Source organism: Triticum aestivum, chromosome 1B (assembly GCF_018294505.1).
Source record: "Triticum aestivum cultivar Chinese Spring chromosome 1B, IWGSC CS RefSeq v2.1, whole genome shotgun sequence".
In the NCBI taxonomy this organism is placed as follows: domain Eukaryota; kingdom Viridiplantae; phylum Streptophyta; class Magnoliopsida; order Poales; family Poaceae; genus Triticum; species Triticum aestivum.
In genome coordinates, this window is record NC_057795.1 from 657,772,166 (window position 1) to 657,786,454 (window position 14,289).

General features: G+C 42.4%; 1 protein-coding gene across 1 annotated transcript in view; it reads left to right on the forward strand.

Annotated features, from left to right (window-relative positions):
• LOC123145867 (uncharacterized) overlaps positions 1-14,289 on the forward strand; it is a 58,390-nt gene that overhangs the window by 21,566 nt on the left and 22,535 nt on the right. Inside the window, exons 5-6 of the mRNA XM_044565379.1 lie at positions 9,159-9,309; positions 9,417-9,623. Coding sequence (XP_044421314.1) covers positions 9,159-9,309; positions 9,417-9,623 — 358 coding nt within the window. The remainder of the gene's footprint in view (positions 1-9,158; positions 9,310-9,416; positions 9,624-14,289) is intronic.

A 14,289-nucleotide genomic window follows, 5' to 3' on the forward strand; every position in this document is an offset into this window, starting at 1 on the left:
CTGTACATCATACATGAAAATATATTTTCATGAAACTTCATACGTACGAACTATACGTGTATATGTATAAGCACACTTTTTCGGATGTGGAGTTTCTACACCCAGGAGCAAATGCTACTGGTGTGAACAGTAGAATAATTTTTTTTTAATGTCAAAAAATTCTGAATTTTTTTTGTGGCATACTTATACAAATGTTTGTTGTGCACGTAAAATTTCGTCGTGAAATCACATTGGTGGAAGGTGTGGTAAAAAAACAAAATCGATGCTCTGAAAATGTTACTTACAAAAGCATTTTGCATCTCTGATTTTGTTTTTTCGGCACCACTTCTACGAATGTGATTTCGTGATGAAAATTTTCATGCACAAGAAACACTTGTGAAAGTATGTCACCAAAAAATTTCAGAATTTTTTGAAATTTTTTTCTATTTTTTTGATTTTACTGTTCACACCAGGAGCATTTGCTCCTGGGTGTAGAATGGTACTTTCGCACTGTTTCAGATTTCTTTGTGAAGTAGAAATATAGTTTTCAGAAAATGAAAATAAAATAACGGGCTCCTTGGAGGCCGGCCTCCAGAGCACATTATCGAGGTCGAACATGCATGATTGAAGGATCAGCGCTTGTAGTTGGTTTTTAAATCAATAAATTGGTCGTGAGCAGAAAAGTGCATGGTACACTACTAGGGAAAACCTTAGGAGTAGCGCGCGTTTTACCGTTATCAGTAGCGCGGGTTGTCGCGCTACTAATAAGGCGCTACAATTAACAGATAGTAATAGCGCTCTATGTACATGCGCTACTAGTATTGACTATATCAGTAGCGGTTTTCCAGCAAGCACTGCTAATAAGTAGCTGTAGCGCTTTTCTTTGCCCGCGCTACTGCTGTATCTTTCAACATTTTTTCCCTGCTTCCTATTGATCTAAAACAGTACCCCGTTTCAATAAACTGCAATTTCACATATATCACATAACAATATCATTAACCACAATACCATATAGTCATACAGTAGTCATACAATATCATTAAACATTATAGGTACTCATATATAGTCAATATGCATCCTCACACACATATATAGTTCATACAGGAACATACTCCCTCCGTTCCAGAATATAAGGTGTATTGGTTTCCGTGCAAGTCAACCATTTGAATGTTTGACCAAGATCATAGGATAAAATAACAACATTTAGAATACCTAGTAGATAAAATATAAAACTACTTTTCATGATGGATCAAATGGTATAAATTTTGAATTGTGAATGTTGATATATTTTTCTAAAAACTCGGTCAAACTTGCACTCGTTTGACTTTTCAAAAAACAAATACACCTTATATAAAGGACCGTAGGGAGTATATGATAAGCAGTATTAGGTAGTCATACAATGGCGTAGACCCGCGTCGTCCTCCCCCTAGGGCGACTCGGGCGGCCAGAAACCTAGCCGCCGCCGCCAACTCCCTCCTCCTCTCCCTCCGCCGCCGTCGGAAGACGCCGCTGGGCTAAGCACGGGGGCCGACGGCGGTGGCCGGGGATCTCCTCTCTCGCGCGTCTCCGGGGTGGGGCGGACCCCAAGGCGTGTGGTGGCGCGACCGATCTGGGATCTGCGCGTGGCGGATGGTTGTAGGCGGCGGGAGGCTGGCCCGTCCTCGGACTGCGACGGCTTGGCGCGGCGGAAGCCAGGGGTTCGGGCGCTGCGGATGGCCCTTCGGGCGGTGGCGGCGGCTGCGGGCGGCGACGGCCGGCTTGGCTGCTGTGGCGTGCATGCTGCCTTCAGATCGGCGATGGCGGCGTGGAGGGCCTGGTGGTTTCGTCGGCGGCACCTCCGTTCAGATTTGTTCTGACCGATGCAGCCGGCGGTGGTGGTCATCTCTTCCGTCAGAGGTGGTCGGCCTGAGGCTGGGTGTTCGGATCTCGGGATCCGTCATCTGGCACCAGCTGCGAGTCGGGAAGACGTAGTTACTGGTGAAAACCGAGCCGACGGCGGGCGATAGCGGCGTTCCACGTCGTTACCTTGATGAAGGCATCATCATGTGACTACCGTCAACACACTCGTATTGCTCCGAGGGAAACCCTAGGATCCGTGTTCCTGACCGGACAATGGCGGCACTGCGGTGTCGTTTCTCTCTTGAGAGCATCGTTTTGTGGAGCAGCGCTGGAAGTCAAAGGCAGGAGGTGGAGCGGCTTCGTCTTGCACGAAGCTTCGATGGAGATGTCAAGTCATGCCTGACCGACAGGTGCTACGCTTGGTCATGCCTGGTCGGCAGGTGCTACGCACGACAGATCCTCCAAGGGCTTCAAGCTGTGTCGGCTGGTGGTACTTGGCAGCATGGCGCTGAGGTGTATCAGTGGCGACCGCGATGTGTTCAGCTGTTTGCGCGCAGGGAGGAGGTGCCGTTGGGCGCCATGGTGGCGTCAACGACAGCTGGACCGAGCAAGGTTGATGCATCAGTACAGTTCTGAAGATGGAGCGGTGGCAGTTGGCGGCGGCGGCCTCTGAGAGCACGTCGGACCAGTGTGTGCCCCTGACCCGGCAAGTGGCTAGGTTGGGGTCTCAGGTCTTAGATGTTAGGCTTGGTTGTGATGTCTGTTTGGTATTAGGCCCAGGCTATCTGCGCTCCTTCATCAACTAGATAGGTGTAGCGACAGTTTGTTGCTTAAATGGCGGCTTTAGTCTTACTGTTGTATGACTTTGTAAGGTCTTGTGAGAATAATTAATAAAATGGCCGTATGCATCGTCCAGATGCAGAGGCCGGGGTCATCCTCCTTTTCTAAAAAAAGGTAGTCATACAACATATAGCAGTCTACTAGGGGTAGTCATACAACCACATACATATATAGTTCTAGATGATATCGACAATGACCATCATCCTCAAGCCATGGCGGTGGGTGTTTTTGATAGTAATTAGGATGGCCTGTCCAACACGAAGATTCTTGCCAACGAGGAAGTTCTTCCACCCAACCGAGCTAAAGTATGTGCAACCGTTCGTGTCCATGCTGTACGCACAGGTTGGTGACGGAGCCCCTTGTGGTAAGGCGTATTCCAGCAGAGCCTTCTTCATCAGGCTCGATACCACAACTCATAGATAGGCTCTTTGGCAACTTCTGAATAAAAAACCATATCAATTAATAAGTAGCCTCGCACATACTCTTGCAAATATATTTCTACTAAGTATAGGTTTCTACACTATCAAAAACAATACTACATTTCTACTAAGCTTGAATTCTACTAAGTAAGCATGTAATTGGATTGTACACTAAGTATAAGATACCATAACATGCCGATCAACCATGGTAGTTGTCAGGCGGGTCACCAATGGCACCCCGAAAAAGTCAGCACGTGGCGGAATTATGTCCCATAGGTTGCACACCTCGTCCTCGCTCAGCATTATTCTTCGAGTATAGATGGCTTCATCAAATGGGTCCTCATCATCTTCATCCGTGTTGAGATAAATGACGGCCAGCTTGGGCCTTTCTGCTCTGAAGGAGAAGTTGATCAACTCACCACCAGTGATACCCATGTGAAAGATGAAACAGTTCCATCCATATCCTCCAATCTGTGACATGTTTCGTCCTTTCTTGACCTCCATAGTGTAGGGGCCCCCAGGAACCTCAAAGGTCACAGTGTCTCCAGTCAGCTTGTTGAATTCCAACCTCACATTGCATGGGACGATCTGTGTATACACAATGATATATACACAGTGCGTTAATGCCAATAACACTAAAAACAAAATAATTGTTACAAGTTTTATATATTTTATTAGCGCTGCATATAGAACACTCGGCTGGAAGTAGATGCCGAACAACGTGCGAGTTGCAAGACTGCTGGCGCATCTTGACTTGGACAGTCAACATGGTGGTGCTGCTGGTTGGTGGTGTCGCCATTTTCCTAAAGCAATATTAGAAAATAATTAATGGTCCGCTTTAGAGGAAAAATCCGGCATGACCTTTGCTAAAAAAGAACATATCGAGCGCCTGAAATTTGCCGGAACGGAAAATAGTCAACACTCCAGCAAAACATAGGCCACTCGAAGCTGTTACTTGCAAACATGGTCACTTGGGCAAACACATATCCTATTTGAGCAACACTAGATATACATGTTCATATCTACATCATATGAGCAATTCTTGAGCAACACTATATAAACTAGTTGTACTAAAAAAATCTACATCATCATCTATTCAAAATATTCTATACCTAAAACATCTACATCATCATCATCCATTATTACTATTTCTTTTACTAAACCCTAAAAATATGCCCTAAGTTCACAATATAACAAGTACATAATATTTTTTTCAAATTCTACCAACTAAAAATTTCCATTACTAAAATTTCTAATCAAAAGACCTAAAATTTCCTATTCTATTCAAAACACCTAAAATAGGCTAAAAAATTACTACTGTGAGGAACACAAAAACCCTAGAAACTATCCTATATCAAAGTGTTATATATGACCAAAGGCTTATATCAACTAAACACTATCAACTATGTCCAAATTTTTACTAATCAGTTAATCATATCAACTAAAAACTATCATCTCTCTCTCTCTCTCTCTAATTGTTGCATATCAACTGGCCTACTAAATCAACTAAATCAAAATATTCTAAATCAACTAAATCAACTAGCCTACTAAATCAACCCTACTAAATCAACTAAATGTTCTAAATGTAGCAGGGAGGAGGGGTTGTGGATGGAGGACGGAGGAGGAAGGCGGAGCGAGGAGGGGCCGGCCGGCGGCGAATGGAGGAGTGGAGGGAGGACGAATCTAGGAGGAGGGGCGGGGAGGAGGGCCGCCGACAAAGGATTACTGAGTCCAGAGAGGAGGAGGTGACGGCAGCGCAAAGGGAGGAGGGATAGGCGACGACGGCCGGCGGGGGCGAGGGTGGGCACGGGGTGATTGAGGGGGGAGATCCAGTGAGTGTGACTGTGAGTGGAGAGAGGAGAGTGAGGGACGGCCGTTTGGTGAAGATAAAATGGCTTAGCAGTAGCGGGTTTACCTAATAGTAGCGTGTTTAGGCCAAAAAGCACTACTGCTATGTGTAAACATGTAAAAATATACGTCAAAAATATATTGACCATCAATGATCTTTTGTGTACAATCTGAATTGTAAATATGAGTCCTCACCGGTTCCTTACCGGTTTAGAAACCAGAGAAGACTCATATTGTGGCCACAAATTCTACACATAAAGTTCAATGAACACCAAGTAAATGTGATAGTTTGTGAAGTAACATATTTAAGATGGTAAAAACCCTGTTCACGGAGCGAGGTGGGACTAAATTTTTATAGTAAACTTAGTAGTAGCGGGTATTGAGAGAAGGCGCTACTGCTATGATCTGTGTCAGTAGCGCTCTTTGTATTAACGCGTCGCTGCTATAACTAGTTTGGTGGCAGGGTCATGAAAATTATAGCAGTAGCGCGTCTTATTGGGGCAGTGCTACTACTAAATTTGTTTCAACGGCGCGTCTTGTTGGGGCGCGCTACTGCTAAGTAGCAGCAGCGCCTTTTTTATAGCGCGCTGCTGGTAAGATTCTGTATATAGGCTTTTCCCTAGTAGTGGTAAATAGCGTGTTTTATGCATGTAAATTGAAATGAATACATGGAATCATTAACAGCCGGTAAGTGTATACCACTATGTGGTGTAGGAATAACTTCAAATAGCAACCTTTGGATGAACCTGATCCAATGGTGGACGGCTGGCAAATCCAGACGTTGCTGACTGTTGTATCTCCTCTCTTACTACACCAGATTCCGGCATGTGTAATAGCTAGAAGATTCTCTTGTTGGGCTTAAGACTCAAAACACACTTCGATTTTATTCTAAACAATTCCTTATTTATTCATACTTAGACTCTCCCAACTTCTCTTACTAATAGAACTATTTGTGTTCAAGGATATAGATGTACCTTCATAAACCAAACTTATCTTTGACGCGGCACTACTATTATTGTTATTTTCTACCTATTAAAAATCGCACTAGGAGATACTTAACATCTCGTGGGACAAAAAATGTTTGATTTTGTTTTTACCGAATTTAGCATCTTATCCTTCATGCATGTGTCTCAAAATTTTCATTTACCTATTATGAAATACTGTAAGAGTATGCGGGTTTTTGGTTATAGTTTGATTATCCAAGCTCTCACATGCAATGCACATATAATTTACCACTTCTGCTTCGGTACACTCCCCCTAAACACAAAAACGGCTCAGATTAGCCCATACCTCTTCATAAGTAAGGGCATGATAGTCATATTTTATAAACTCTTTGTCTACCATATACGTACGCGCGCTGGGCTGGCCTATTCAGCCCATTCATCCCCTTTTTTTTGGAAACCGCAAAAAAAGTTGCTTGCTACACAATTCGAACCCAGGTCCCTCACGTATTATCACAGCCGCACTGTCCAACTGGACAATCAGACCTCAGGTGTTAAGAACGTTTTGTTAGACTTAAAATAGAACACTGGAAAAGCGCAATATTTTCTGTTAGCTTTTCCTTTTCTTTTTTGTTTCCTTTTTCTTTCTTAAATGCGTGAACTTTTTAACTTTCATGATTTATTTTTTCAAAAAGATGACAAAATTTAAATTTGAATTTTTTCCAAATTGGTGAACTCCTTTTTTTCAAAATTGTTCCTGTTTTCACAAATTTGTGAATTATTTCAAAAATAGGCGATTTTTTGAAAATTAAATTTATATAAATGATGAACTTTGTTTCTAAGTCAATGAACTTTTTTCAAATCTGTGAACCTTTTTTCCAAATCAATGAGCTTTTCTTCTAAATCGATGAACTCTTTTAAATTTTTTGATGAGCTTTTTTCAAAATCAATAGAAGAAACAGAAACAGAAACAAGAAAACAAAAGCAAAAACAAAATTATAGAAAAACCCACGTAAAAACCAAAGAAAAAACCAGCCCGATTGAAAAGGAAAACCAGAGTCTTTCTTTTTAGCGTTATATCTGACGCACTACAAAAGATGGAAAAAGAAAAACTTAGACCATGATCAATTTGAAAAATCTAGAAAATGCAGAAATTGTTGAAAACCAAATCAATTTGGCATGGTGTCTGGAATTGGTCATCAAAGGCCATGGAAAAAATTGAGACCATTTCAAGGATGTTGAAAAACAATATGCCCTCAAACGAACCTTCTCACCTTACTCGAACAATCTTTGTTGAACATGAATTTTTGTGGACATCCTTGAAATGACCCAAACTTTTGCATGCAGATGGGCATGCCCATGCTAGGTATTCATGCTAAGCTTGAGCCATTGTCTACAGTGTATGTAAGTTGTCACACGTTCGACCATTTATCGCCCTATTTTGAGGGATTTCAAGAAACAACATGCTCTCAAACTGAACTTTTTCGCCTACCAGACATCGTACATTGAACATGATATTTTTGGACATTCTTGAAATGATTCCAACTTTTGCTAGCCAGTGGGCATTGCCCATCATAGACATCCATGGTATGTTTGAAGGAAAAAAGTATTTAAAATAATAATTTGAATAGGTACTTAAAATTGTTATTTTGAATTGTAAACATAAAATAAATACAAAGGGATAAACTGAAAACAGTATGTTCTCGGATTTGGGAATCTCCGCTTCCCAGCCATTTTTTTCCTGGCTTTGGGAACCTTCTCAGAGGTCGTGAACCACGTTATTTCTGTTTCTTCTTTTCTATTTCGTTTTCTTTGACTTTTCATTTTTGTTTATTATTTCTATTTCTTATAAATTCAAATTTTCCAGAATTCAAATTTTGTTCGTGTTTTCTGATTTTTTTAATTCCAAATTTGTTACTGTTTTTTTAATACGTGTTTCAAAATTTTGTTCGCTCATTTTAAAAAATGTGTGTTTTTTGAAATTCTGAGCAAGTTTGAAAGACATGAATATTTTTTCAAAATTTCTGTGCAATTTTATAAAATTCGAATATTTGTATTTTATGAACAAAAAAGAAAACTAAAAAACCGTGAAGAAAATAAATAAAACAAAGTAAAACCAAAGAGTTGGTGCATATTTTCCTTAGCGTTATCTGTCTCGGACAAGAAGTTTAAAACAAGGTTAAGTAGCACATCACATTATCTATCCCAGCTGGTTAGCGCACTCACGCATGGTGCATGAGGTCTGCAGTTTGAATCGCACGTATGATATCTAATTTTTTGAAGCTTAAAACCAAAAAAAGCTAAACGCGCTGAGCCCATGAGGGAGTGTTGTGCGACGGGAATTGTACGAACCATACACCGTGTGTTGTGCGACGGGAATTGTACGAACCATACACCGTATACGTTCTACTAGTACATATGAAAATGCGTACAATTTATGAAAGGTCCATATTACCCTTTATACGTTTTGTAGGGGGTGTACCGAAGCGCTTCTCATAATTTACTAGTATAATTAGTAGGTCGTGACTAAAGCAATGATTATGAAAAGTCAAATCTTGGTGCACAAACATTGGATGGAAAGTTATGCAATCAAATATATGATATTGGACAGCGCGACCTGAAACTATCCTATCTAACTCATGTTTTTTTACATCCGTATAGATGTCAAAGATGTTATGTTTGTGATAGACTTTTTTGTGTGCTGCCATAGTTCATTAACTATAATAAAGACTCTAATCAATTGTACTATTTATTTGTTTGTTGTGTTAAACTTGCCTGAATTTTCGTATTTTGAGCCTTCACTTCCTAGGGTGTCTCGAGCCCGCTTGTTAGGCACATATTGTAACATCGATGCCGCAAAAATGTTAACAGATTTCTTTTCTTGGAAACAATCGTATCAATTCATTTTAACTTTGAACTGAGTGATACTTCCTAGAAAATCTATAAAAGTATGATGCAATTGCAAGCATGACAATCCGTACATATAGCTAACATGCCTCACAGGGCCCACCTCCTTAGCTTTGTCATTCATATGAATACATCTCTAATTATATCTACTCCCTCCGTTCCTAAATAATTGTCTTTCTAGAGATTTCAACAAGTGACTACATACGGAGCAAAATGAATGAATCTATACTTTAAAACATGTCTACATACATCCGTATGTTGTAGTCCATTTGAGATGGCTAAAAAGACAAATATTTGGGAACGGAGGGAGTATATCATTGTATGCCGAACATATTATGTTTCTTTAATCAACGGAATAAGAACTTTTATGTATGATGAAATGCAGTGGTTACATGCCACCAGAGTATATAGAGCATGGGTTAGTTACAAAGGAGTTTGACATATTTAGCTTGGGAGTCATAATTGTGAAGTTAATGGCTGGACGTGAAGGCTACTCCAAAATTGATGAAATGACCGAGAACAGATTTGTTAAAATGGTAAGAATAAAAAATTATCTGCATATCAGTATCCACCGTCACGTTTGAGAAGAACATAATGGTTGGCCTTTGTGTTATGCAATTATAATGTCATGTCCCAATGTTAGGTACATGCCAATTGGAGGAAAAGGTTACGTGAAATATTGGGGCCTAGACCTCTTGAAGTATATTGCGAACAAGTCAAGATGTGCATTCAGATAGCTCTAAAATGCATGAAGCGCAACCGCCAAGAAAGGCCGACTATACAGTTCATTGTCTCCAATTTGATAGACACAGAAATATTGATAGGGAAACTAGGGCTACAGACGGAACTGGTAAAATCACTCCTGACACAATTCACACTTACTTTTGTCATAATTTATATATTTAGCACTACTATATTTGATATCACTTTCAAGCTACATACCCTCACTTCAATGCTTACACACATGAGACAATGTTCATAGTAATTCTTTTTCCAAATATGCATATAGACAGGTGAAGCAATCTTGTTATTCCCTCCGTCCTCAAATAAGTGAATGTTTAGCATTCAAATAATTATCCACAAAAGAGTATATTCTATCTTTCAGATGCATTTTAAAGTAGAAAAATGCTTCTCTCTTATCACATGGGAATCAAGACCAACAACATTCAACACATGGTCTCCTCACTTTCTACATGCACTTGGCTCATTGGAGGTGGGGTAATTAGAAAGGAGAGAGATTATGGCTTGCATCTTCCCAAAGAATTTTCTGCCCGCTCTATTAAAATTAATATTAAAAAAATTGTCTTAAAATTTCTATATGGACACTTATTTGAGGACGGATGAAGTACCTTTTTTTTCGGGAATACGCATTGTTGCATATCATTGCATTGATAGGGTAGAAGAGTAACAAGTGGGTACAATAGAGAAGGGTGGGGAGCAACTCATCGTGGCGTACACAGGCTGGCGGCTCGAAGAGTGCGAGATGAGCATGCTAGATGGTGCTCAGCCTCGCCTACTAAGATCAGGTTACAGGGATAAAATTCTGTAGACCTTTGGCACCAGCACGAGCCCAAAGCTTCGCCTCGTCCTTGATCACCCGCATCAGCTCCGCATTAGGCGGCCGCTGCCCATCGAAGACGGCGACGTCGTGGTATTTCCAGGTTTCTCAGGCGACGAGCGCAACGAGGAAGTTGAAACCTTTCCGCGAGCTGGCCGGTCAAGTGCCGGCTGTGGCCTCCCACCATTGGAAGAATCGTGCGGTGTCACTGGGTAGGGAGATTGGCAGCCGTCCAACAACAGTCGAGGGCCTCGAGCCATAGAAAAAACTTGGCGTTCGTGGGCGCCCAAGTTTTCCAGACAAGGCGCCAGAAGAAGGAGAAGAGGGCGTTGTGGGCCGAGGTAGCCGTGTAGGATCCACTGGTCGTCCTTTTCCAGGCGATCGTGTCAGGGCCCTCCGAAAGCTGGATGCGCTGCCACAGGCGAAAGTAGTAGATTGTGGCCGCTGGTCCGAGGAAGCCGTGGATGTTGCAGATCGAGGATTGCTGATGGGGCCTGTCGCAGACCAGGAGTTGGGGCCGCCTACGCCAAGGAACAACAGCAATGATAGCCGGTGCAATCTCAGCTATGGATATTGACCATCCAGCCAGTGGTCGCACCAAAAGCGGCACGTGTTGCCGTCCCCAATGCGCCAGGCCGTGGAGGCCCAAAATCATCGCCAAGGTGTTGTGTGTTCGTCTTGCCTCATTCATGAATAACCTGGTCTCCAACGCGCAAAGTGCTTTCATAAAAAAGAAGCATCCATGACAACTTTATGTACGTCAAAAACCTTGCACGATGACTGCACCGAAACAAGACACCATTCTTGCTTTTCAAGTTGGACATTTGGAAGGCCTTCGATTCGGTGCGATGGGAATATATCTTGGACCTGCTTTGTCGCTTGGGCTTTTCGGACCGCTTTCGGGATTGGATTGCTTCCCTTTTCTGCACCTCATCGTCACGCGTCTTCTCAACGGTATTGCCGGTCCCCCGATCCTCCATGGTTGTGGACTTAGGCAAGGAGACCCTCTCTCTCCCCTGCTTTTCGTCATCACAATCGACTCGCTGCAGCAGATCCTCGATGTCGCGACGAACCACAACCTCCTACACAAGCTTCGAGGGAGGGGATCACATGTTTGTACCTCCCTCTATGCTGATGATGCAGCGATTTTCATCTCGCCGACGCGGGAGGACGTCCATAACCTTGCTGCCCTCCCTAGATCTTTCGGCGAGGTCAACGGGTTGTCAACCAATTTTCAAAAGAGCTCTGTAGTTGCTATTCAGTGCGGTCACATGAACCTGGATGACATTCTGGGCAGCCTTCCTGCTATGCGGATGTCCTTTTCGATGAAGTACCTGGGCCTTCCACTTTCGATCTGGCAGCTCAAAAGGGTTGACTTTCAACACATTGAGGATAAGGTTGCGGCAAGGTTGCCCCCCTGGCAGGAGTGGAACATTACCACGATCGGGCGGGCGGCCTTGGTGAAATCAGTCCTCACCTCACAAGTTATGTACCACATCCCCCCTGGTGTGCTGCAAAGTATCAACAAGATTGAGCGGGCATATCTGTGGTCAGCTAGCGACACAACTACAGGAGCAAAATGCAAGGTCAAGTAGGAGACAGTCTGTCGCCCCACACAGCTCGGTGGGCTTGGCATACTCAACTTGGGGAAATTTGTGAGAGTTCTGAGGCTGAGATGGCCCTGGGTGGCATGGAAGGACCCGTCTAAGTTGTGGGTTGGTCTGGGCAACCCATGCTCCGAGGTGGATATGAATCTTTTCTACGCATCCACAGTCATCACCTTGGGTAACAAAGGGAAGCCACCTTTCAGGGAAGCGCCCTGGTTAGGAGGGAAAAGGCCAAAGGATATTGCCCCACTCATTTTTGCAGCGAGAGTAATTCGTTTGCATCTTAGTATCATCATGCCGCGAGAGTAATTCGTTTGCATCTTATGTTGATGGGCTATGTTGTAAAGCCGGTTTTTATGTACTCAAAACTCTCCTTCTAAATTAATGAATGAGACAAGTGTTTTGCCTATGTTTCAAAAAAGAAGAAGAATTGGTTCACTTCCTCGTCATTGGGAAGGTGCAGTTGGTTCCAGGATCGGTCCGGGTCCGTCGTTTGCGGCCAAAGCCAGCGCACGTGAAGAGCGATACCCCGTACGGTGCAGGTTGCGGATGGCGAGCCCATCTAGCTCCAGGGGTCGACATTTCTTCGACTAACTCACAAGGCAACAGCCCGCCTTGGCGTCTTTGCGGCCGTGGCAGAGGAATTACTTAAGTATGGTAACCTATGAGTCCCAAATAAATAAAAACAACTATCTTCTTTATAGAAAAGTATGAACCAAAACAACTTGCAACTATAAAGCTTCACGAACATTTTATTTATCCTCCTTACTTCATTTTACCATTGCTTACTGTAGCAAGATTAACCCGCAAGTGCCACTCTATTGTTAAACTAACTAGATGATGCCCCGCACGTTGCCGTGGGAACTATGTTAAAACAAATGCATAAAAATAGGTACTTAAGAACAACTAAAACCAATAGTAAAACAAATGTAAGAGTATGATCTATTTTTATTTGAAAAATAATAAAACATATGAAGTATGTCACAAAATGATGTATAGAAAGAGAAAAAACATTTGAATTGAACTTAACATGATGCCATCTATAGGGCCGGATATCGACCAAAGGGGGGATAGGAGATTCTACCATCTCTTCGAAACAACGAGTACTTCCAAGAAAAATAAGTTCTAAACAATGTCTTTGCAATAATCACAAAGGAGGTAGACAGGGGAAATGCTTCACAATATATGATGATAATTACAAACAATGAATTTTCACCCAATTCAATGGCACAACTCTACATCTAGTTTGATGTGATGCGATTTAACTCAGAAGACAATGCTCGTCATCACCCTATTCACACCCAATCACTCGTGTTAGATCACAGAGGCGATCTCCATACCTTCACCGACATGTGCTTCGCTAGTCCACAATTACTCTTGGATGATCTAGAACAGACACCTAAATATCTAGACGATGCACGGTCCTCAAGAGTAAAAAGGTTAAGTTTAGCTTCGATAAAGTTCTTCAGTGATGCTCGACAACTTAGTAATTTTAAGGATCTGAGTTTTTTCTCACTTAGAATTCTCTCAATCTCATCACGATGATGGGTTTCTTTGAAAAACTCTTGTCAAAAACAAACCGATGCCGCCACTAGGCCCGTCCCTATTGACGGCAAAGCAACTTGAAAAACCTAAAGAAGTTTTTCTCTTCCACTCGCTTGATTTTGGTTTCCATTACAAACAGAAAGACGGGACCTTCTTGCTTCACTACTTTGCGAAGCTCTCAAATTGACCAAGGGTTCGCCAAGCCCTCGGCAGTTCCAATTTAGCGTACATTCACTCGGGTAGGGCTGACTCGTAGCCAATGCTAAGAGTAGTCACAATGAAGAGTAACATACACTAGTAACATATACATATCCCTAGACTATGTTACTATCTTCATAGTGGGTAGTAACATACGTGTGGTGTCATGCAAAGCTTCATTTATTAGGTTATAGACTCATATTGCATTGGGACGTGTGATGTTACAGTAACTAGCTAAATTACTCAAACTATCTCTTTCCTCATTAACTCATTGCCACATAAGCAAATTTGCTAAGTTGGACTTGATGTTACTGCTGAAGTTACTCCCATTGTGGCTAGTCTAAAGATTCAGAAGTGGATGGGGTAGGTTTCTTCTTCTTGGGATCTCTTTCCGTGTGTACATCAGTGGGATCATCAACCTTGCCACCGGCCGAGAAGACCATCCCCTCCATATTTTCTGTTTACCATCCTCCCCCGACCCTGTATTGCCAAAGGAGCAATATGGGCCACTGGTTTCTAGACCTGATTCTGCCGTGGTCATCCCTTTCTCTTATTCGAGACATTGTTCTTTCTCGGAAAGATTACTTCAGTCCCCTTTCTCTATTGCG